General features: G+C 40.4%; 1 protein-coding gene across 2 annotated transcripts; it reads right to left on the minus strand.

Annotated features, from left to right (window-relative positions):
- Nucleotides 1–12,225: 12,225 nt before the first annotated feature.
- Nucleotides 12,226–23,356, minus strand: CLEC5A (C-type lectin domain containing 5A). 2 transcript variants are annotated; one of them, XM_036086599.2, is made up of 7 exons: nt 23,170–23,356; nt 22,551–22,672; nt 21,685–21,744; nt 19,644–19,703; nt 19,193–19,329; nt 15,787–15,890; nt 12,226–14,725 (listed from the first exon to the last, which is right to left on the minus strand). In XM_036086599.2, exons 2-7 carry the CDS (start codon nt 22,627–22,629, stop codon nt 14,611–14,613), a joined length of 555 nt encoding a protein of 184 aa, XP_035942492.1. In that variant the 5' UTR covers nt 22,630–22,672; nt 23,170–23,356; the 3' UTR covers nt 12,226–14,610. The 2 variants fall into 2 exon arrangements, with proteins under 2 accessions (XP_035942492.1, XP_035942493.1); XM_036086600.2 differs by lacking the exon at nt 21,685–21,744.
- Between the last annotated feature and the right edge of the window lie 823 nt (nt 23,357–24,179).

Below are 24,179 nucleotides of genomic sequence, written 5' to 3' on the forward strand. Positions count from 1 at the left end.
CTGGAAGATACTTGGTAAGTGGAGCCTTCTGTTAAATTAAAATATTTTGGGAAATATTTCTGGAGCATAACATAGAAGCTAGGAACTCAAGAAGAATATCAGGAGAAGGAGGCCTGTATAGAAGTGACTGTACACTTTCTTGAACTTAAGGCCTCGGTTAGTATGTCTGATAGGGAAGAAATATCACTCTCAGAAAAGAAAAGAGGCTGTCCCATTCTAAAGAATCTTGCTCTGACATACAATACTTACTTACTTGTGTAACTAGGTAGTAAGTGCCAGAGAAAACTATCCATCTAGAGCTCCATACTCCAAAGCAGTGTAGCACTGAGGTTAAACACTGGAGAAGCCCAGTGCCTAAACTCCCTTATTCCCAACTTTGCAGGCAATAGCTTTCTGCTATGCTAGATACCTCTCTCTACCTCCAAAAATTGATTCTAGAAATGCTTGGTTTATAAGTATAATGCAAACAATAATAATGATATTAACAACTAATATTTAATATTATGCATGTCAGGAGCACCTTTCACATCTAGCCATAGGGATTCCCTGTTGATTTCACCAGAGGGACCTACTTGGCATCCAAGTCTGTACATGGACAACCCAGAAGTTCTGGGGAGTTACTCCTGATTGGATGTAATTTGACCAATGGAAGTAGAAACTGGTAGATAATTTTTCCTCTTTTCCCCTCTGAGGGACAGTCAGGAGACACAGTTTATACATCTTCTAAGGTGAGAAGTTCCAAAGATCAAGCAATTTGTTGTACTTAATGGTAGCAAGCTTGATAAAACATCCTTTTATTGGTTTTACAGCCTTCCGTTTTTCATATCTTTTGTCACTCATGCCTGCTGTCATGGACTGCATTCCCCAGTGAATAGCTCATAAGTCCTTGGTCTCCTGAGGAACACAAGCTAAGAAATACTGCTTAAGTCTGGCACTTAATTCTTAAAACTAAACAAAGAAGAACTCATTTAAATCATAAAAGAACTCCCTACGGTAACTATTATTATTACCCAAGGACCTCTGGCATAGAGACAGTAAGTGACTCATCCAAGGTCACATTGTTAGTATGCAAAGGCCCAGGATCTAAACCAAGGTGGTCCAGCTTCTGTTTCTTCTCTTAACCACTATGCCAGGTAGCCTACACTGCTAAAGCATGAAATGCTATGTATATCTTTATCTGAGCTACTAGTTATTTATTCTTGTTTCAATCAGGATAGTCTAGGTTATGTCGTGGTAACAAGTAATCTCAAAACTGTTTTATCCCACAACAGTAAATGTTTATTTTTGTTCTCATTATTTGTCTGCTATGGGTCAGTTGCTCCTCTGCTCCTTATCATCTTTATTATAGTTTAGGCTAATGGGGCAGTCTCTAACTGGGATTTGGCTGGTCCTGAGATAGTGGGGAAAGAGGATGGTAAATCATGGTCAGATTTCATTCACCTAAGTAAGTGAGGAGGCCAAGCCTGCTGTCAGTAGGAATGCCTAATTTCAATCTATAAAATTTTATGTATCTGAAAAAATTAACATTAAATGTTGTAATTTTCTTTATTTTAGTCTGTTTCTTCCATAACTTAGATATATACTTATAAGTAGTTTAAGGAAGGGAAAAAATTGCACAGAACATTATTTTCAATCCTAGATGTTTAAAAACCCATCATCTGGGGAAAGTGGACATCTACATGCGAAATAATGAATTTGAACCCTTACCTCACACCATGTACAAAAATTAACTCAAAATAGAACAAAGACCTAGATGTAACAGCTAAAACTATAAAACTCTTAGAGGAGAAAACATAGGGAAAATTTTCCTGACATTGGATTTGGCATCAACTTAATAGATATGACACCAAAAGCACAGGCAACAATAGGAAAATTAGAGAAATTGGACCTCAAGAAAATTAAAATCTTTTATGCATCAAAGGACACTATTAAGAGAGTGAAAAGGCAACCTACAGAATGGGAGAAAATGTTTGCAAATCGTATATCTGGTAGGGGACTTGAATCCAGAGTATATAAAGAACACTTACAACTCAACAATAAAAGGCAAACAATCCAGTTTAAAAATGGGTAGATAATCTGAATAGACATTTCTCCAGGGAAGATATACAAGTGATGATTAAGCACATGAAAAGATGCTTCACATCATTAATGATCAGGGAAATACAAATCAAAACCACCATGAGATACCACTTCACACACAGTAGGATAGCTGGCAACAAAAGGTTGGAAAATATGTTAGTGAGGATGTGGGAGGATCCATATACACCACTGATGGGAAGGTGTCATGGTACAGCCACTTTGGAAAAACTTTCAGTTCCTCAAACAATTAAACATAGAGTCATCTTATGATCCAACAATTTCACTCCTAGGTATATACCCAAGAGAAGTAAAAACATGCATCCACACAAAAACTTGTTCATGAATGTTTATAGTAGCATTATTCATAATAGCCAAAAGGTAGCAATAACTTACATGCCTATTAGCTAATGAATGAATAAACAAACAATGGAATATTTTCAGCCATATGAAGGAATAACTGATATGTGCTACAACAGGGATGAACCTTACAAACATTATGCTAAGTAAAAGAAACCAGTCACAAAAGGCCACATATTATATGATTCTATTCATATGAAAGTCTAGAATAGAGAAATATATAGAGACAGACAATAGACTAGTGGTTGCTTAGGGCTGGGGAAATGCAGGGATAGGTCAGTAATAGTTAATGGGTGCAGGCTTTCTTTTTGAGGTGATGGTTGCAAATATCTATGAATATACCAAAAACCATTGAATTGTGCACTTTAAATGGGTGAATTTTGTGGTATATTAATTATGTCTCAATAAAGTTGTTAAAAATAGTATGTTAGATGGTGAAAAAGTTCTGTGAAGAAAAGTGGACTAGGAGTGTACAGGACCGTCTGTTGAGGGAGTCCTGAAATTTTAAGTAGGGTTGTTAGGGAAAGCTTGAGAGACTGAAGTAGTGAGTCATTTGGATATCTTTTACAGAACATTCCAGGCATAGTGAACAACAAATGGAGAGGTCCTGGGAAGACATAGGTAAAGATGCTGGGATGGAGTGAGCGAAGGGGAGTGTAAGAGAAAATGAAATCAAAGAGGTAATCAGGATTTAGATCCCATAGAGCCTTGTAAGCTTTTTAAAGACTTTTGTCTTTTCCAGGAGTGAGTTGGAAACTATTGCAGGATGTTGAAAAAGAGTGACAAAATCTGTCTAATGTTTTAACAAGATTATTCTGACTGCTACATAGACAGTTGATTAAGGGACAGTAAGAGAGAAGGAGGGAGACCACTTAGGAGGTTATATCAGTTAGCTTCTGCCACCTAAGAGCCATGCATAAAACTCTAGAGGCATAGGGCGCCTGGGTGGCTCAGTTGGTTAAGCGACTGCCTTCGGCTCAGGTCATGATCCTGGAGTCCCGGGATCGAGTCCCGCATCGGGCTCCCTGCTCAGCAGGGAGTCTGCTTCTCCCTCTGACCCTCCCCCCTCTCATGTGCTCTCTCTCTCCTCTCATCCTCTCTCTCAAACAAATAAATAAAACCTTTAAAAAAAAAAAAAAAACTCTAGAGGCATAGAACAATAAACTTTTATTTTATGCATTTTAACCTATCTAGGCTAGGGTCAGCTGGAGGCTCTGCTAATCTAAGGTGGGCTTGTGTACGAGTCTAAGGATTGGATGGCAGTTGGCTGACCTAGGTTGGGATCACACTGATGTCTCAACTGGGGTATCTCTCCTTCTCTTCCTGGCACCAGCAGGCTTGCCTGAGCCCTTCTTGCTATGACAGTGGCAGAACACAAGAAAACACAGAGGGAAACACCAAAGGCCTCTTAAGGCCTGGGCTCAGAACTAGCACACTGAAGTTTTGGTCTCATTCTATTGGTCAAAGCCAGTTACCTGGAAGAATCCAGAATCAATGTATGGAGAAGTATGGCACTTGAGGAAACGGGGGCAGGAAAGGATTGACCAAGACAGTCTTAATGTTTCCCTTGGCTGTCTGAACTTTAGGCAGGCTTCTTCCTGATTCCAGATCCTTGACATCCCTTTTCTTAGATTATTTACTTCAGAACACTTATAATTGCAAATTCTTTTCCTGCACCTCTTTCATACTCAGGAGTAGCTCAATATGCTCACCCTGTTGATCGACCTCTCCCCACTAAGGTACTTCAGTACTTTTCTAGCAGCTCATCTCAGCACTTAAAAACTCTCCCATTCTCTGTTTCAGTGGGGTTGGGTTCAGGCTGAGTTCTGGCTCCCCTCTCCTACAGCAATAACTTTGAATAAAGTCTCTGTTACCTGTTTAACTTTGTCTGGGGAAACTTTTGCTTTGACAGGTTGAGAGTGAATATTTTGAAGTCTAATTTACCACAAAGACCATTACAATAATATAGTCTAGAGATGATCATCACTTGGATCAGAATGATAGCAGTGAAGGAGTGGTGTGTTCTGTTTCTAAATACAGTTGACCCTTGGATGACATGGGTTTGAACTGCATGGGTCTACTTACACATGGATTTTTTTCAATAAATATACATATAGTACTGTAAATGTATTTTCTCTTCCTTATGATTTTCTTTTTTTTTTCTGTTTTGTCTATTTTAATGTGAAATTATGATTTTCTTAATAACATTTTCTTCTCTCTAGCTTACTTTATTGTGAGAATACAGTATGTAATACATATAACTTACAAAATATGTGTTAATTAGATGTTCATGTTATTGGTAAGGCTTCTGGTCAATAGTAGGCTATTAGTAGTTAAGTTTTGGGGGAGTCAAAAGTTATATGTGGATTTTTGACTATGTGAGGGGTCAGTGCCCCAACCCCTGAATTGTTCAAGGGCCAAATGTATATATATTTTTCTCTGTCTCTCTCTATCATCTATCTATTTAACCCTTATCTATCTAGAGACAATAGGATTTGTTTGGATATAATATGGAAAAAAAGGATAGATTAATGATTATATATTTTTTAGAAATATTTAACTGGAAGGATAAAATTCTATTAACTGAGGCAGCACTACGGAATGAGTCGGTTTGGGGAGAATATCAGGACCCCAGTTAAGAACAAAGTTTGAGATATCTACTATTAAATATCTAAGAGAATATGTTGAGGAGGTAGTTAAATATAAAACCCTGGAGTTCAGGGCAGCTTAAGCTGGATATAGAAATGTGAGTCAAGTGAGTGTAGGTGGTATTTAAATCTATGAGAATAGTTGAGTGACCAAGGAAGGAGTATAGATACAAAAGAAAAAAAATAATGTAAATGATTAGGCCCTGAGTTTTCATGATTAGAGACACCGAATAGATAGGAATCAACAAAGGAGACTGGGAAGTAGCAGCCACACAACTAGAGGCAAACCAAGAGAGGGTGTCTTGAAAGCCCAGTGGACAATGTTTTTTAAGGAGTTGATAAATTATGTCACAGGGTCCTGAGAGGTCGAGTAAGGTGACACCTAAGAATTGACCAGTGGATTTAGCTCTTTAGAGGTTATTGATGACTTTGATTGACAATGCAATGACCTCACAAGAGAAGTTCTTATGAAACACTTTCTCTATCACTCTGGAACTCAGGGAACATTATCCAAATCTTTTATACCCTCAACTTCTGAGTGTTTTACTGATCCTCCTACTTTATTTGAAACATACATCCCGTAAGGACTCCCACAGCTCCTCTGATGTCATGACTTTTTTTTCACTCCTCTGAGCCTGAATGTGGGTTAGGTGTCTTTCTTGTTTGTTATTACCTGCTCATAACCATTATGCATCCACCCCCACCCCCTGCTTTAAGTTTTGTCTAGCTTTAAAGCTGTTGCTCTACCTGCCATTTTTTTTTTTTTTTTCCTGGCCAGTTGCTGTTATCTGCAAAATTTTGGACCATTTTAACTAATTTTTTTTTGAAGATTTTATATCTAGATCACCATCATTTTCTATACTTCTACTGTTAGCTAATTCTGGTTGCCATCATGTACCACTCTCTTTCTCATTCATTCTGTTACAAACATACTAGCCTCCTGGTATTTCTTGAACACTAAGTGCAGTCTTGTCCCAGGACCTTGCATGCTCTTTCCACTGGTTGGAATTACCCAAGATATTTGCGTGAAGCAGTCAGTCTCTCACTTCCCAGAAATTATTTCTTCAACTTAAACTCAAGGAAGCGTCCTCTAAACACTAAATGAAAAATAACAAACTTCCACCTTCACTCTGACAGTCCTTGTCCACCTATCATTCTTCATTTTTCTTCATAGTACTTATTACCACCTAATATATATCAATTAATTAATTTATTATTATTTATCCCACTAAGATGTATGCTTCATAAGGGCAGATATTTTGTTTCTTTTTTCTGCTGTATCCTCAGTACCTAAAAACAGTGCTTGGCACTAAGTTTTTGAGAGATTAGGTAATTTCTCCAAGGCTTCTCAAACAAAGATTCTACCTTCCTACTATCTTCTTTTTTTAAAACATATAATGTATTATTTGTTTCAGAGGTACAGTTCTGTGATTCATCAGTCTTACACAATTCACAGCACTCACCATAGCACATACCCTCTCCAATGTCTATCACCCAGCCACCCCATCCCTCCCACCCTCCACCACTCCAGCAACCCTCAGTTTGTTTCCTGAGATTAAGAATTCTTCATATCAGTGAGATCATATAGTACATGTCTTTCTCTGATTGACTTATTTCGCTTAGCATAATACCCTCTCGTTCCATCCACGTCATTGCAAATGGCAAGATTTCGTTTTTTTGAAAGCTGCATAATATTCCATTGTATATATATACCACATCTTCTTTATCCATTCATCTGTTGATCGACATCTTGGCTCTTTCCACAGTTTGGCTATTGTGGACATTGCTGCTATAAACATTGGGGTGCATGTACCCCTTCGGATCACTACATTTGTATCTTTGGCGTAAATACCCAGTAGTGCAACTGCTGGGTCATATGGTAGCTCTATTTTCAACTTTTTGAGGAACCTCCATACTGTTTTCCAGAGTGGCTGCACCAGCTTGCATTCCTACCAACAGTGTAGGAGGGTTCCCCTTTCTCCGCATCCCTGCCAACATCTGTCATTTCCTGACTTGTTGATTTTAGCCATTCTGACTGGTGTGAGGTGGTATCTCATTGAGGTTTTGATTTGGATTTCCATGATGCCGAGTGATGTTGAGCACTTTTTCATGTGTCTGTTGGCCATTTGGATGTCTTCTTTGGAAAAATGTCTGTTCATGTCTTCTGCCTATTTCTTGATTGGATTATTTGTTCTTTGGGTAGGAAGGGAAAAACGAAGGGGGGAAATCGGAGGGGGAGACGAACCATGAGAGACTATGGACTCTGAGAAACAAACTGAGGGTTCTAGAGGGGAGGGGGGTGGGGGGATGGGTTAGCCTGGTGATGGGTATTAAAGAGGGCACGTATTGAGTGGAGTACTGGGTGTTATATGCAAACAATGAATCATGGAACACTACATCAAAAAGAAAAAAAAAATAAATAGGAAAAAAAACCCCAAAGATTCTACCAACAGGTGTCTAAATAAAAATATATGTTTTTAACTAGTACACTCTACATCCTTTTGGCAGTATCATGGTAATGCAAGACTAATTAGTAGGTAAATGATGTAGTATTAATCAGAGACCAGCATACAAGAGTGAGAGGAATGATGTTGAACATCGTCTGTCTGTAGCTTCAGGGCTTTGGAACAAAGAAGCAGAGCTCCAGGCAAGACAGTAGCTAAAAGGATAAGGGTCAGAATGACTTATTCTACAGTAAGTGAGAAACATTAGGAGAAACAACTGGTGACATGCTTGGTTTACTCAAAACCACAAGATAAATCATGTCACATTATCCTGAAGTATCAATTTTATTGATTATAAGTAGCTAAACATTGTGCATATGAAAACAAATATAGACATACTTACTAAACTTTGTAATAGACATTAAAGAAGATCTAAGTAAATTAAGATATATGTCAAGTTCAAGGATAGAAAGATTTAACATCATAAGGATATAGACTCCATCCCCAAATTGCTAGAACTCATACAGGAATTCAGCAACGTGGCAGGATACAAAATCAATGCACAGAAATCAGTTGCATTTCTATACGCTAACAATGAGACAGAAGAAAGAGAAATTAAGGAATTGATCCCATTTACAATTGCACCAAAACCCATGAGATACCGAGGAATAAACCTAACCAAAGAGGTAGAGGTTCTGTACTCTAAAAACTACAGAACGCTTATGAAAGAAATTGAGGAGGACACAAAGAAATGGAAAAACATTCCATGCTCATGGATTGGAAGAATAAACATTGTTAAAATGTCTATGCTCCCCAGAGCAATCTACACATTCAGTGCAATCCCTATCAAGATACCACTGACATTTTTCACAGAGCTGGAACAAACAATCCTAAAATTTGTATGGAACCAGAAAAGACCCTGAATAGCCAGAGGAATGTTGAAAAAGAAAACCAAAGCTGAGGGCATCACAATCCCTGATTTCAAGCTATATTACAAAGCTGTGATCATCAAGACAGCATGGTACTGGCACAAAAACAGACATATAGATCAATAGACCAGAATAAAGACCCAGAAATGGACCCTCAACTCTATGGTCAACTAATCTTTGACAAAGCAGGAAGGAATATCCAGTGGAAAAAGGACAGTCTTTTCAATAAATGGTGCTGGGAAAATTGGACAGCCACATGCAGAAGAATGAGCCTGGACCATCTTCTTACACCATACATAAAGATAAACTTAAAATGAGCGAAAGACCTAAATGTGTAACAGTAATCCATCAAAATCCTAGAAGATAACACAGGGAGTATCCTCTTTGACCTCAGCCACAGCAACTTCTTTCAAGACACATCTCTAAAGGTAAGGGAAGCAAAAGCAAAAATGAACTATTGGGACTTCATCAGGGTAAAAAGCTTCTGCCCGGCAAAGAAAACAGTCAACAAAACTAAAAGGGAACCTACAGAATGGGAAAAGATATTTACAAATGACATAACAGATAAAGGGCTGGTATCCAAGATCTATAAAGAACTTCTCAAACTCAACACCCAAAAAACAAATAATCCAATCAAGAAATGGGCAGAAGACATTTACAGACATTTCTCCAAAGAAGACATACAAATGGTCAACAGACACATGAAAAAATGCTCCATATCACTTGGCATCAGGGAAATACAAGTCAAAACCACAATGAGATACCACCTTACACCAGTCAGAATGACCAAAATTAACAAAATAGGAAACAACAAATGTTGGCGAGGATGCGGATAAAGGGGAACCCTCTTACACTCTTGTTGGGAATGCAAGCTGGTACAGCCACTCTGGAAAACGATATGGAGTTTCCTCAGGAAATTAAAAATAGAGCTACCCTATGACCCAGCAAATTGCACTACTGGGTATTTACGCCAAAGATACAAATGTAGTGAAAAGAAGGGGCACCTGTACTCCAGTGTTCATAGCAGCAATGTCCACAATAGCCAAGTTGTGGAAAGAGATCAGACATCCATTGATAATTCAATGGATAAAGAAGATGTGGTATAGATATATAATGGAATATTACTCAGCCATCAGAAAGGATGAATACTTACCATTTACATCGACTTGGGTGGAACTGGAGGGTACTATGTTGAGCCAAATAAGTGAATCAGAGAAAGACAATTATCATATGATTTCACTCATATCTGGAGTATAAGAAACAGTGTAGAGGATCATAGTGTAAGGTAGGGAAAATTGGGAAGTCATCAGAGAGGGAGTAAAACCATGAGAGACTCTTAACTCTAGGAAACAAACTGAGGTTTGCTGGAGGGGAGGTGGGTGGTGGGATGGAGTATATGGGTGATGGGCATTAAGGAGGGCACGTGATATGATGAGCTCTGGGTGTTATACACAACTGATAAATTATTAAACACTACATCTGAAATTAAGTATGTACCATACGTTGGCATTGAATTTAAATAAAAAAACCCTAGGAACCTGTATTCATCAAAAGACAGCTCAGAGGTGGTGAAATGGGAAGTTATAACTGGGAGAAGAGATTTTCAAATAACATAACAAATGATGTATAATATAAAGAACTTCTAAAATCATTTTTAAAAGTACAAACAAGTCAGTAGAAAAATAGGCAAATATTACAAATGCACATTTTGTAGAAGAGGAAATATATATAGCCAATAAACCTGTAAAGAAACATTCAACCACAGTAGTTGGGATAGAGAGTGCTAGGTGATCACCAAACATTTCTTCTTTTTGTACGCATAGGTAAAATAAAATTTCCACTCTTCCCTGCAGATAGGAGTGGCCATGTGAGTAGGTTATAGCCAATGGTATGTGAGTAGAAGTGATGTACACAACTTCTACATCTGGTCCCAAAGACTTCATGCATAATCCTCCTCTCTCTCTTTTTCACTTACATCCTTGAGGCCATATGTTGAAGATAGAAAACATTCAATCAACATAGGTCCCTGAATGATCCTGTGGAACAGAGTCTGTGCTAACAGTAGGCACAATACATAACTGTACATTAATGAGAAATAAACTTTTATTGTGATCAGCCACTAAACATTTGTAAGTTTTCTATAGCATCTAACACTACTCCAAATAATACATTAATAATTAGGGAAAGCAGATTAAGACCATATGTCAATAAATAATAATCTCATATATTTTTATTATATGTTTATTATGGAACTGAAAATTGACATAATCTCTTTGGAAACTATTCTGCATTATCTTAGAAGATTCAAAATTTATATACCTTATAACCCAACATTTCTCTCTTCAGGATATACTCAAGAGAAACTCTTGTATATGAACACCAGAAGAATGTTCATGGTAGCACTGTTCATGTTAGCAAAAACCTGTCAGCAACCAATTGCACACCAACTAGAACTGTCATGGTTTATGTAGTCACACGATGGAATATTATATAGTAGTCAACATTAACGAACCTCAACAATATGAATGAATCATTTAACATGAAATGAAAAAACAAGTTCTAAATGATTCCTTACAGCATAATGCCTTTTTATAAAATGAAAAAGAGTACATAAAAATGAGATGAAAATGAATTTTTAAAAAATTGAGTGATGAACACAGGAATAAGAATGGTGGTTGCCTGTGTTGTGGGGAGACAGGTGGACTAGGAAAAGACCACAGAGTTAGATATAAACTGCTATAAAGATTCTAGTTTTCAGGGGCGCCTGGGTGGCTCAGTCGGTTAAGTGACTCTTCGTTTTGGCTCAGGTCATGATCTCAGGGTCGTGAGATTGAGCTCCGTGTACGGCTCCCCCCTGGGTGTGGAGCCTGCTTAAGATTCTCTCTCTCCCTCTGCCCCTCCCTCAACCCTGCTCATGTGTGCGCTCTCTCTCAAAAAAAAAAAAAAAAAGAAAAAAGATTCTAGTTTTCATGTTGGGTAGTTTCATGGGTGTTATTACATATATATAGTTATATATGTGTGTTATATATGTATATACATATATATGTATGCATATGTATATATAACTATAACAAAACAAATGCATAAAAGAAGACCCATTGGCATGTGCCAATTATGGGAATATCTCATGAATGAAGGATTTTGATGATGCAGTCTTTGCACCTGAAGTTGAGCAAGATTGTGGCTTGAGAGGTAATACCTCTGCTACCTCAGACTCACTGGCCTGTAGTGAAGATACCTAAAGGAATCATGAGGGCCCCCTGCAGGAGTTTTAGTCTCTGTGAGAGGCTACAGTAGATAAAAGTAGACGGTGAGACTTTTACTGCATTATTGCTCAGCCTGTGTTAAGGGAGACTCAGGAAGTGAAGCAGGACTATTCAGAAGACAAAGGTCACCAAAGGATATGGCTTCTGAGGGTGGGGGGTTGGCAACAGCAGGGAAAATAGGCAAAGGTTACCTATACCTGATGTTTTCAGTCATGAATTGGTACCAATCTATCAACATCTGAGGACAGGCGTCAATGACTTTGGTTATGGGACCAACAGCTCACACAGGCAGGATGGGTAATGTGAATGTAAGCCAGAGGCATGGAGATTATGGTTTTGACAGTCACAGAATTTTTGAAGCACCTTTTCCTGACTTGGGCACATTTTTATTCCCATATTATAAATGAGTGAACAGAAATTCTGAGAAATTAAGTGGCTTTCCTCCATTCAGCTTTTAGCAAATTGAAGAGTACTTCTTGGATAAAGATCTCAACTTCAAATCTTCCACAAAGTGCTTCCTCTATTGTTTATTGCCATTGAGGTACATAGTGGGCATTTTGTTTAATATATACAAGAATTTTGTGAGAGGGGTATTACTGCCTTGTTTTATAAATAAAGAAATTAAGGGGCAGAAAGAGTAAGAAATCTATACAGATTCACATATTGGAAGCAAAGTCAAAAACTCTAATCCAGTGGTTTACTAAATTTCCATTGCTTAAAAAAAAAAAAAAAAACTTCATACCACTGCTGCCCAATACGGTCACATTTATCTACCTTCTTAAGGAATCAGCAACCCCTGCACCCCCCAGTAAAGAATTTAAAACCAAAGGGACAATATTCCCTATATGCTTCCTACTCCCACCCCAGCCCACTGGGCCTCTTTTAGAAATTTCACAGAAGTATGTCCTCATCTTGGGGGAAATTTGGGCTGTCTACTAGGGAAATTACTAGATGTCTACATTTCCTGACTATGGAGGTCTGAAATTTATTCTGTCATAAAACAGGAAGTGTGGCAACCATAATTCTCCCTTCTCAAAACAGAAGGGTTGTGGTTTTCTTTCTGTTGTCTGGATTCTGGGACTTACCTTTGGTGTAGAATTCTGTTTCTTTCTTTATCTACCATAGACTCAGCCTCTCCCCCCCCAACACCCACCTCAACTGCAGCATTTATTCCTTGCTAATACCACATCCAATGCACCCCAAACATAAATTATTTCTGGTAGCTTCCTTCAAGCAACTTCTAACACTTAATGTATTATCTCATTTTTTTTAATTATAAGTGGCCATGCTAATTGTATAAAAATTATGAGGCCTAGGAATATAGGAAGAGAGCTTAGTACTGTAATAGACAATAAAACAATAATTTTCTTCGGCATACATCTGATGATATACACAGCCATTGTGGTATGCTGTTTTTAGACACAAATGGTGAGAAGTTTACTTAGAGGACTATAATTTCCATTAGTTCAATACAGTCTTTCATTATGGCTTAATTCTGGTTACTACAAACACAGAGGTGTCTCTTGTTTCCTTTCCATTTACTGAGGAGGGTATGTGGTTGATATTTTGTTGCAAGTGCAGAGAATAGCCAGGATGCCCCAAGACTTTTCTGCCTTTCTCTTGCCTTTCTTCCAGTAGGGCCAAATGAACTCTGTTTCCTTCTGCATATGATTTCCATTTGTCTCTGGTGTTCCCTCCCTACTATATGCCTACTTCTTGCCTATATCCTATGTTTCCTTGAGTAGTCCTCCTCTTTTTTACCCCTTGGTCAACTGGGCCAGTTCTAGGTTGGTGTGATGCCAATCAGTATAAGGCTGTGACATCTTTTGGTCACAAGGCTGTACCTGGTAGCAGGGTCTCTCTAAACTGCAGGCAGGAATATCTTGTGACCACTGGAGCCCAGGAGACTATTACAAATTCTTAAAATACACTCAAAAAGCATGGTCAGGTAATAAAATCTACTAAAATGGAGATTCGGGTCAAAACCAGGAAAATTTAAGCCTGAGTGTCTTTTCAGGGCTTTGTTGAAAAACATTGATCAGTTTGCTTGGTCATCTTGGCTGTCTGGTTTTCAAAGGGATTCCCTGGCAGATTCCTGACCTGGCCAGACCTCTGTCCATTCCTGTGAACAATGCTTTCTCTGCTCCAAGCTTGGCTCCAGGAACCCTTCCCTAGGCCTATCTTCAATTCAGACTGAGGAGGGCCTCTGCTATCCCACCTGAGGTAGGGGTGGGGGAGCATGTGAACAAGGGTCCCTTGGGAATAGAGGCACGGTCAGGAAGCTGAGTTTATCTCTCTTCTACCCCCGCTACTCTCTAAATATTGTTTTTACCTGCTCAGTCTGCAGTTTCTCCTCAGTAGTAAGGGCATGTGCTTTGAGGATAAAACAGAGCCTGGCAACAGCCTAAACCCTGTTGATCAGTCAAAAATGCTCAGTTCTGTGGAAACAGACTTTGTCACTATATCAACTGAGTTGTCTCCATAAAATGACCCTGTCTCTTGGAGATGGCTAGCACCCAGTCCCCTAAAGCAGAATATCATTTCCCTACATAGGCAAGGACCTCTCATCGTAGATAGATGGAGAAAGGGATCATTGACTAGATGCCTGGTGCAGATCTAAAAAGAGTCACGGGTGTGACACTTACAGGAAATGGAGTCTTGGGGGAGCTGCTGGCCCAGAATGGGGAGTTTGCCTCTGTTGTGTGATGCGAGTGTATCTGTGCGGGGGCTGTGGAGCAATTTGTTAGGGAGCTCTGTCAGTGACCTGTGGAAGACTGATACACTAATTTGATATTCTATATTTCCTGGACCAATCCCAATTATATATTTTTTTGCTTTCTCCAAAAGCATATTTGTCATTCTTGTCAGAGGCCACAGAGAACTGCAGTCATTTGGCTGCCTTCTCACAGATCCAGCGGAAGTTGATGTCACATGGTGCAGCATCGTATGTCTTTGTTAGGCCTATAGTCACACAGTTGAAATTCTGATGTTGATTGGTAACACTAAATGGGAGAGAAAGTGTGGTGAAGGCCAATCGTTTCAGCCCTGCCTTTACTGATTCCATTCCCCCCCTCCCCCATCCCAAATCCAGCTCCACACCCGCCCTTTCCGGACTCACGGTCTTGGATTAACTCACTCTTGTGCTTGGTTAGAAACATCTCATCTGTCTTTTCCTCTCAGAAATATTGTTTTAATACTGCATAGGCTATGTTCACAGTAGGAAAAATGAGAGGAGGAAGAAAGAGGTTGCTTTTCCTTTTGTAGGCACCAGCTGGCTTTAGGAGAAAGTGTGTTGGCCTTTTCCCACCTCTTTTTCTGTCATTCAATCTGACTGGAAAGAGTCTGGTTTCATGGAAACGTCATGAGTTTTGGAGTCAAGGGGATGTGGGATTAAATTGTGACTCTACAGTTTCCCAGCTTGACGATATTCAGTACATTTTTAAGCCTCCCAGCTTCAATTCAACTGTTAAATGAGGATGAATAAAAGCTTTTTCTACAACATCTTTGTGAATACTGTAGGAAATGACATGAGTAAGTGCTTAGCAAGTGCCTGGCATTTAGTAGACATTGAACGAATCTTAATTTCCTTCTTTCTGTGAGAAGCCCAGTTATAGGCTAGGGAACTGACTTGCTCTCTGTCTGACTCAACATCTTCATATGTACACCAGGAATGTCATGTTCTCCATCAGTACTTTACATAAAGAAGCCCCATCTGGGGAATTGTTAAGAACTTAGTAATAAAGTATGGTCTATGCGTTAAAAGAGACTTATGAGATATATCAAACAAATGGTATGTATATGGATTTGTTTGGCTCTTGATTTGATCAAAATAACTCACTGTATGACTACTCTTCTCTCTACTTACAAATGTTTGATATCTTTCTTAATAAAAGTTTACCAAAAAATGTGTCTCTGGAAATAGGTGAGTTGGAAGAAAAGAGAGGAATAAAACAAAAAACCAAGTCTCAGCCTCTGTGATATTCCAGGACAAACCCACTGAATCTCAGGTCAGGTTTCTTTAGGTGAACTAAGATCCTTAGAAAAATGTGAGATATTCACATACTTGCCATTGAATATGGAGTTGTCAATCCAATGCCAACTGTTCTTTGCTTGCTGGTATAAGCCAATAAAATACTTCTCAGCACCAGTTTTGTCCTGGAGAAATTCCTAGAAGTTAAAAAAAATAGTTCAACAAAAAGTTTTTTTGCTGCTGTCTCCCTTTGCCAACAGGCCCTGATTCTGGGAACATGGAAGACTGATAAAGGACTCTGAGGCTGGCTATAGCTTGCACTCACCATAACCCCTAGAGTAGTTTTCACTAGGTACAGAGCAACAGGATCACCTGGAAATCTTGCTAAAACACAGCTTACTGGGCTTCTGGTTCAGTAGGTCTGGTGTAGGGGACCGAGAATTTACATTCCCAACAAATTCCCAGTGTGATGCTGATGCTGCTCTTCAGGGATCACATTTTGAAAATGAAGAGGAAGGGTACTATATGATCTAAAAGAGGGCACTTTTGAATACTTCTTTTTTATTTGGAATGCCTCTCTGCATAGGATTATTTCATTGCCAGAAATTTTACATTCCAAATGAGGTTGGATCAAGTGAATCTCTTGAATACTTTTCAAGGCAATACAGTTAGGGAGATTTAAAAGTGTGTTGAGAAATAGTCAGTGGTTTTTGAGTATTTGCTAAATTGACACCAATCCATGATATAATAGTTTCTTGATTAAACTAATGAATCACAAATCACTCCAGCTTGAAGTCTGGGAGTCCCTGGGCTCTTTCCTGTACTCTTCACATACCTCCTGTAATGAGTGGATGTCCAAGTTCACTTGGATATTCCCTCCATCCCCAGGGCTATTGCCTTTATTCCTCTTTTTCCTGTATTCTCCTTCCCTGAAATATCTCATTTCATTATTCTTTAAAATTAGTTACTGTACTTACTCATTTAACAAAGATTTCTTGAGTGCCCAGTGTGAGCCATTGAACAAGGCTGGACATATGGAAACAAATTGGTCTCTCCTTAAAGAAATTATGATCTAAAACAAGGGTTGGCAAAGTACAGCCAGTAGTTTAGCCTGTTTTTGTAAATAAGGTTTTAATGGAACACATCCAGGCCCATTTTTACATGTCATCTGTGTCTGCTTTTGAGCCACAAGGGCAGCATTAAGTAGTTATGGTGGAGATCTTATGACCTGACATACATAAAATATCTACTCTATGACCATTTAAGAAAAATTTGCTGACCCATGGTTTAAAATAAGGGTTCTTAACGCTTACCTCTCTTACACTAAGTCATGGATGGTTACGAAGGGGATCTCTGAAGCTGTTAGAACTTTATTCAAACTATCATGCTAATGCAGTGTTTCTGGGATTCTATAGATTTCTGGACATTTCTATAGATTTGGCCACCATTTAAAAAGGTCAGCGATCCCAACATGGTGAAGATTCACTGGTCTAATAAGAGAAGACAGAGGAGTTAACCAGCATGGTGGCAGGTGTCCTAGGTGTAGTGCTGGTGAACATGTGCTAGATATAGCACAGGCAGAAGGGAGGAAGTGATCAATTCTACATGAATTTGGGGTTTTCTAGAAAGACTGCAGATGAAGTGATCCTGGAGATGGATTCTGAGAGATAGGGGAGGTCGTGGGTCAGGATGGACTTCCTGGAGGAGGGAGCATTGGATCACAGGCAGACTGCAGAGCAGCCTGGAGCATTTGAGGAACTCTAAGATGCTTAATGTGGTTGTGCAGAGGTAGAAGGGAGGTGGGTGGAGAGATAAGACTGGCAAGAAGGCAGATGCTAGACTGTACAAGGCCTTATGTGTCATGCCAGGGAAACCAGACTTTAACCCAGTTTAATTTGTAAAATGGCACAGACAGTTCAGAGGCTTAGAGATGTTATCGTGTGGGTTCTATGGAGGTTAGGTAAGAAGGGACAAAATCAGGAGCAAGGAGAGGAGTTAGAATAATTCTGAAGAAATCCAGGTGAGATATGAACAATTTACTGTGGAGAGAGAGAGGAAAAGGCTTGGTTAGCAGCTAATTTAGGGGAGAAGAGAAGAGGTAAAGTCTCAGAAAATCATCAGCATTCAATCTTGGGTAACATGACTGCTTGCCAATACTTGGAACACAAAAGGAGGAACCAGGTGAGGTAAAATATAATTTGGCTCAGTTTTGAAAATGGTGAGTTTGTGATGCTTTTGAAACATCAGAGTGGATTTTGATATACTGTTTGTTCCAGAGATGACTAGCTGGGGATACAGACTTGAGATCACTAGCAAATCCTTGGTGTGATGAGATTTTTCTGGAGAATGCCACGTATGACACTTGAGATGCGTCAGAACTTGAAGGTTGAGTAGAGGAAGAGGATGTCAACTTCCTCTACTCAACCCTTTATCCCTCTCTTCTCTTCTTTTCCCCTCCCCTGACCCCCACCCCATACTACTCCTGGCTTTCTACTGTAAGGCATTTTCCCTTCCCATCTGTATACTTAGCCGCAGAGGTAGCATCCTGACCCCTACTCTTTGTTGGACACCTGTTACCAAGACTCAGAGAGGGCCCTCTTATGAATTCTCCTCAACCACAGGAGGACTTTATAGAGGAAGGGTGAAAGATGGAGCACAGAGAAGCAGGTGTGCAGTATCTCCCACATGCCTAGCACTCAGCAGATGCTTAGGATTTGAAGGAGAGGCAACTATAAACTAAAATAACTTATGATCTAAAATTGATTAGAGTGTGGGTTTTAGAGTTGGTGAGATCTCAATTCAATTATGTCCTGTCACTTAGGAGGTGTATGACCTAGGTCAAATTATTTTTCTGTGCCCTAGCTTCCTCATGTGTAAAGTATGGATAATAATAATACCTCCTTGGAATCCTTAGGAGGATAAAAAGAGGTAGTAAAATAAAGGCTTTTGCATTGTGTTAGCCATCTTTATTATCATAATTATATACTGCAATCCCAATTCTATGACCTGATTCTTTGTTTTTCATATGGCTAATTTTGTTAATTTGCATCTTCCTTATTTATGAGGCCAACTTGGATGATGCATTAGCTCTAATGTAGAGCTAATGTAGCTCTAATGATACATTAGCTCTAATTTACAAATATGAAGTATTCTATAGTTTTTAAACAACTTTTAAACACATTTGGTCATTCCCTGAACTTTAAATATCCTGGCCCATCCCCAGGATACCAGTGCACTGCTAAGCCTTATGGAAAAGACTATAGAGTGTGGATTTCCCTAGCTCAAGTGATCTGAGGCATACACCCCACTGCTACTGAGAAGAGTCTCCCACCACCAGATTCAGAGCAAGGAGCTTGGGCTCTCAGCCAGCCACCTCTCTATTCCTCACCTCCACCTGGCCCTTGCTCCATCAATCAAATTGCCCCATTGCCCCACCATCTCCTCCTGCTGAGGCTGCTGTAGGGTGGGCCACTTTACTGTACCCCCCTAATGCTCTCACCAGTTTCTGTGGCGTGTCCACAATGGCCAAAGTGGATCCTTCTGTTTTGCAAAAGTCGCTGCTTTTGTTCCAGGACAGTTCAAAAGGGGACAACAAAAAGCATCTTCTTCGATGAAAATACCACCCTCTGGAGCAGACTAAAGAAATCCAAGAAAAGACAGTATAGGATTAGTGGTTTGGAGTGTGAACCCTGGAACTGAGTCAAAACATAGTGGGGCATGAGTTTCTTTATAGAAGTTATATTAATGCAAATCATCCTCCATCCTGGAAGAAATCCCATGCAGTCTAATCTGAATTTCCCTGTGGACAAAGTGAAGGGGATGAATTAGAAGATCTTTATGGCCCCATTGAGCAAGAACGTTCCATAAGCAAGGAGGTAATGGGAAAAGTGTCTAAGAACTCATCACATAAGAACCTGGGATAGAGGAGAGATTATCGTCATACACTGTACCTGTTCCGGAGCTCTCTCTGGGAACTGAGCTGACATTACTGCTCCCGATAGTCTGAGGAACTGAAACAAAAAGAAAACCTGAAGGTAACTGCATTATGAGTACAACACAAACATCAGAGCAGCTGTTTGGTCCCTGCAACTATTTGTTTCTGGACAGTGGTGATGAGAAGGCCACCATTGGCTAGAAGTTTTCATTTTCTTTCTTTGAACTTTCCATCTAATTACTACCATTTTTAGTCATGCCCCACACCCCACGTCCTATTTCATATCTTTTTTGGAGGGGGGAGTAGGTGTGAAATATTGAGAAATAGAACAGGAGAAAAGAACAGGAATGGGTGAATTTAGTACCAGAAAGGAAACCTCTCATTCCTTTCCATATACGCCTTTGACAGTGTTGCCCCCTCCCCTCCTGCCCAGGTGCTGTTTGGAGCACTTCCCGCTCTCGGCTGCGCACAGCATCTGTGCTGTTCTCCCCATCTCTGGTGCCTCTAGTCCCATGTGAACACTCTTCTCCCATGGGTGGCTCTTGGCCCCACTCTCATCAGCACCTGCCAGCTCTAAGAAGTGAGGCTAATGGGAACTAGTTTCAGGACCAGGGATATTGACACACATGGAGGCAGGTGAACGTTCCAGAGATTTCCTGTGGGCAGAGAAAAGTCCATTTATGTCTTTAAATATAAATAGGGGAATTATAGGCCTCTAAGAAGCCTCATTTTTCCTGAGAACACATTGGCTGGCCAAGCAGACAGTGCAGTGGCTTGGAGGCTGGTCAGACCTCTCCTCAGCTGCCCAGTTATTTGTCCTGTGTGGATGAAGACCACTTTAGTTTACCCAGACACCACATCAGCTACTTCCAATGATATGAATGAAACTTACCAGTTAGCATTCACTTTTTATTTCAGTTCCCAGTTCAAAGGCTCTTTGTATTGAAAAATAACCTGGTTTTCAGCAGAAACCATTTGGGGATTATAACTGCACAGAACTCCATAAATATTTCATGAATACTGCTTCCATACAGCTCACTGTACTAGGAGCCTCAGTTGATACAAAGATGAACAAGCAATTAACTTTCTCCTCAAGATGTATGTAGTAATAAATGTTTTAAGAGGAAGTGAGGAGGAGGTTCTTAGGAAAGTTTTAAGAGGAGGAGGTTTTAATCGGGAGAGCCATGTCTCATTCATCTCTTTATGCCCCTTAGCTTCTAGCATGGGGCCTTGTGCTTTACTGAGGACAGCTGGCTGATAGCTCCTGGTTCTTACTCTTCTTCTTTTGTTGGTCTAGCAGAGTGATTGGCATACAAAAAGTGCTGGTTATAATCTTTCAGTTTTCCTGTGGGAAGTAGGTTTTTGGTTTGTTTGTTTTTTTTTTTTGTATAACAATTCCTTTAGGTATACAACATGTCAGAGTTTATAAAGTCCTTTCTCATGACATTACGGTGATTATATACAAATCATCCTCATACTCAGGAGGAAAACTGAGGATCACAAACTTCGATCAGCTTAGTCTGGGTTTCCCATCTATAGAAACAGGGGAATTAATTAGAAGATCTTTTTTTGGGGGGCTCCTGGGTGGCTCAGTTGGTTAAGCTTCTGTCTTTAGCTCAGATTATGATCCCAGGGTCCTGGGATGGAGCCCCGCAGTGGGCTCCCTACTCAGTGGGGAGTCTGCTTCTCCCTATTTATTTGAGAGAGAGAGAGATAGCAAGAGAGCATGAGCAGGGGGGAGAGGGAGAAGTAGACTCCCCTCTGAGCAGGGAGCCCGATGTGGGGCTGGATCCCAGGACCCTGAGATCATGACCCAAGCCAAAGGCAGATGCTTAATGACTGAGCCACCCAGGGGCCCCTAATACAGTATTGTTAACTATAGTCACCATGCTGTACATTAAATCCCTATAACTTATTCCTCTTATAGCAATTAGCATATCTTTATGGACCCTCCCTGCAAAAGAATTTCTTAAGAGAGGAGGCTTTGAGGAAGGACTATAAAAAGTCAGCACACAAGAACCTGGAGGCTGGGAGGAGATCATTCTCATGTACATTACCTGTTCCATAGCTCTCTGTGGGAAGGAAGTTGACTTGACTTTCTCCAAAAATCTGTGGGACTGCAAAGAAAATCAGCTATTGGCCCAGCCCCAAAAGTGGCTGCAGGATGACTATAACAAACCAACATCACCCAGGGGCTGCTGAGGCACCGTGACTATTACTGTGAGATCTGGAGCTCTCTGACTCAGGTCAACGAGGATGTGTATGTGTTTTTTTGTGAATGTGTTTACTTATTCGTATTCATATTTTCTTCCTGCTCTCTTACATGATAGGAATTGTGCCTTCAGCTGGGTGAAAGGAAAGACACCTCTTACCCAGTTGCTGTCTTTTACTCACATTTCCTTCCTCATTTATGTTCCCTACTGGTTTCTGGGACTGGAGAAGATTCTCACAGCTACAGCAAAACCCTTTGATACAAGCCTTCTCCTAAGCGTCTGGATAAAAGTTTCTATGGACATGGAGGGAAATTTGTCCCCCAGTAAAAATCCCATTACCTCATCATGCAGCTCTTACCTCAGCCTCATCATTGGGTTGAACTGACGCTGATTTTCAAGTTTGAGGATCAATAACAAGCACTGATAAGTATTTCACCTCAGATTGCCCAACTAACACCGTAGCAGCAAAAGCTTTGGTATTCTAACCGTCAGACACTAGTCAGTTCTATATCTCCAAGGCAGACCGAGGGACCCAGCCCATTGCGTGTGCTGGGGAGTGAGAAGAGCATTGTCAGTTCCCCCACACTGGGCATTGCCCTCAGGTGGGAAGACTTAGGCGTGTAGCCTTTATATTCAACTTTGCATTCTGAGAGGAAAGTACAAGAACAAGACAGTATGGGGTTGGGGTAAGAGGTTGCTCAAATACTCACAGTAAAGCAGAAATAAGGTCATTCCAACAATTTTAAGCACCACTATGATAAGCACAGAGATTATCATGTGCCAGTTCATGATGAAGGCGATGAGGAAGTCTGTGGGAATTAGATACTGTGCTCTAAGAGAGAGAGAGAGAGTATCACTTTAAAGATCTGGGAGCAAGTCTTCTTTCTAGCAGGACACATGCTTCTTTCTCAGAGCACCCTTGGGGGGCTTGAAAGGCAGGTGTGCCATTAACAGCTAGCTACACGAATAAGGTCCAACCCATGCCCAGAAGACACATAGAATTTTGTACTGATTGGGAGCCTTTGAACTTGGCATGGTGCCTTTCCTTCACCCATACCTTAGCTCTAGACTTTAGCCCTATTAGTCACCTCCTAAACTCTGTCTAATGAAATAAATCCTCTCCTGGACTTTAAGAACCCTTAGCTTTGAAATGACCCTGCTCTCTAGGACCTTCTCTGTGGTCTTGGCCATACTGATTTCAGCTGTCAAAAGTCTCACTCTCCAAAACACTATGCCAGCACTCTTACAGACAAGACAGGTGTCCCCAAAGCTCTTGGAATTGGGGAAGGGCCAATAATCTGTGCAGGGAGGACAGACAGACAGACTCACCTGCTCTCTCTTGGGAAGGCTGGCCTAGTTTGCAGGTGGGGATCTTCCTGGTGGCCTTACGCTTGGTGTGGTGGGCAGAGGAACCTTCAGAGAATATGCTCCTTCTGCTCAAGCACTGTCATTCCTTCTTTACATGGTCTTTCTATCTTGGCAGCATCCCTGAGCAAACACTTCTTCCTGTTCAATGTTCTTGACAATGGGAGCGGGTGGGGCAGGGAGGGGAAGGGAGTTTATAGCCTCTGCAAGAGGAAGCTTCCTGCCAGAGGGTTTCTAATACAAGGGGACATTTTTCTTTTTTAAAGAATTATTTATTTATTTTAGAGTGTGTGTGTGTGTGTGTGTGTGTGTGTGTGTGTAAGCAGAGAGAGAGAGAGAATCTTCAAGCAGACTCCCTGCTGAGCATGGAGCCTGCCTCAGGGCTCCATCCCAGGACGCTGAGATCATGACCTGAGCCCAAATCAAGAATCCAATGCTTAGCCAACTGAGCCACCCAGGTGCCCCTACAGGGGAAGCTTTTTAGGAGAATTTGGAAAACCGCCTTGACACAGACTCGCCCTTTCTATGTGTCTGCGTCTCCTTGAAATACCGTGGGAAGGAACGGTAGTAAAATGTTAACAAATGGAGAACTTGGGTGAAGGGTACCTGGAAATTATTTGTACTTTCCTTGCAACATTTCTGCATATCTGATATTTTGTCAAAATAGAAATTTTAAGAAAAGAAATCCGCCTGAAGTCACTAATGTTAGTGAGCAGGTCCTCCTGTGCCCCATCTGCTCCATTCATTGTCATACAGCTCTGCACAGTACCCTTTGTCATGGACTCCTCTTCTCTGGCCCCAACTGCTCACCCTCCAGACCATGTGCCGTGTGAGGATAGGGACCATTCAGGATTTCTTGAGCATGGCATTCTGCTAAATATAGGAAGTGCAGTGAGGGTGAATAATACTAAAGTCTTATTATCAAGAATTTGTACTACATGTTAAATTTGAAGTTTTCCTTTTTTATATTTCCC

The sequence above is a fragment of the Halichoerus grypus genome, chromosome 12 (assembly GCF_964656455.1).
Source record: "Halichoerus grypus chromosome 12, mHalGry1.hap1.1, whole genome shotgun sequence".
Taxonomy (NCBI): domain Eukaryota; kingdom Metazoa; phylum Chordata; class Mammalia; order Carnivora; family Phocidae; genus Halichoerus; species Halichoerus grypus.

What these genes read in the sequence shown, in the direction of transcription:
- CLEC5A (XM_036086599.2), bottom strand. Translation starts at nt 22,629, where the DNA reads ATGAACTGGCACATGATAATCTCTGTGCTTATCATAGTGGTGCTTAAA. An exon ending in CACAGAGAGCTATGGAACAG is followed by an intron (nt 19,704 to 21,684) that starts GTAATGTACATG and finishes TTTTTGTTTCAG; the next exon opens with TTCCTCAGACTATCGGGAGC. An exon ending in AACTCCATATTCAATGGCAA is followed by an intron (nt 14,726 to 15,786) that starts GTATGTGAATAT and finishes TCTCCCATTTAG; the next exon opens with TGTTACCAATCAACATCAGA.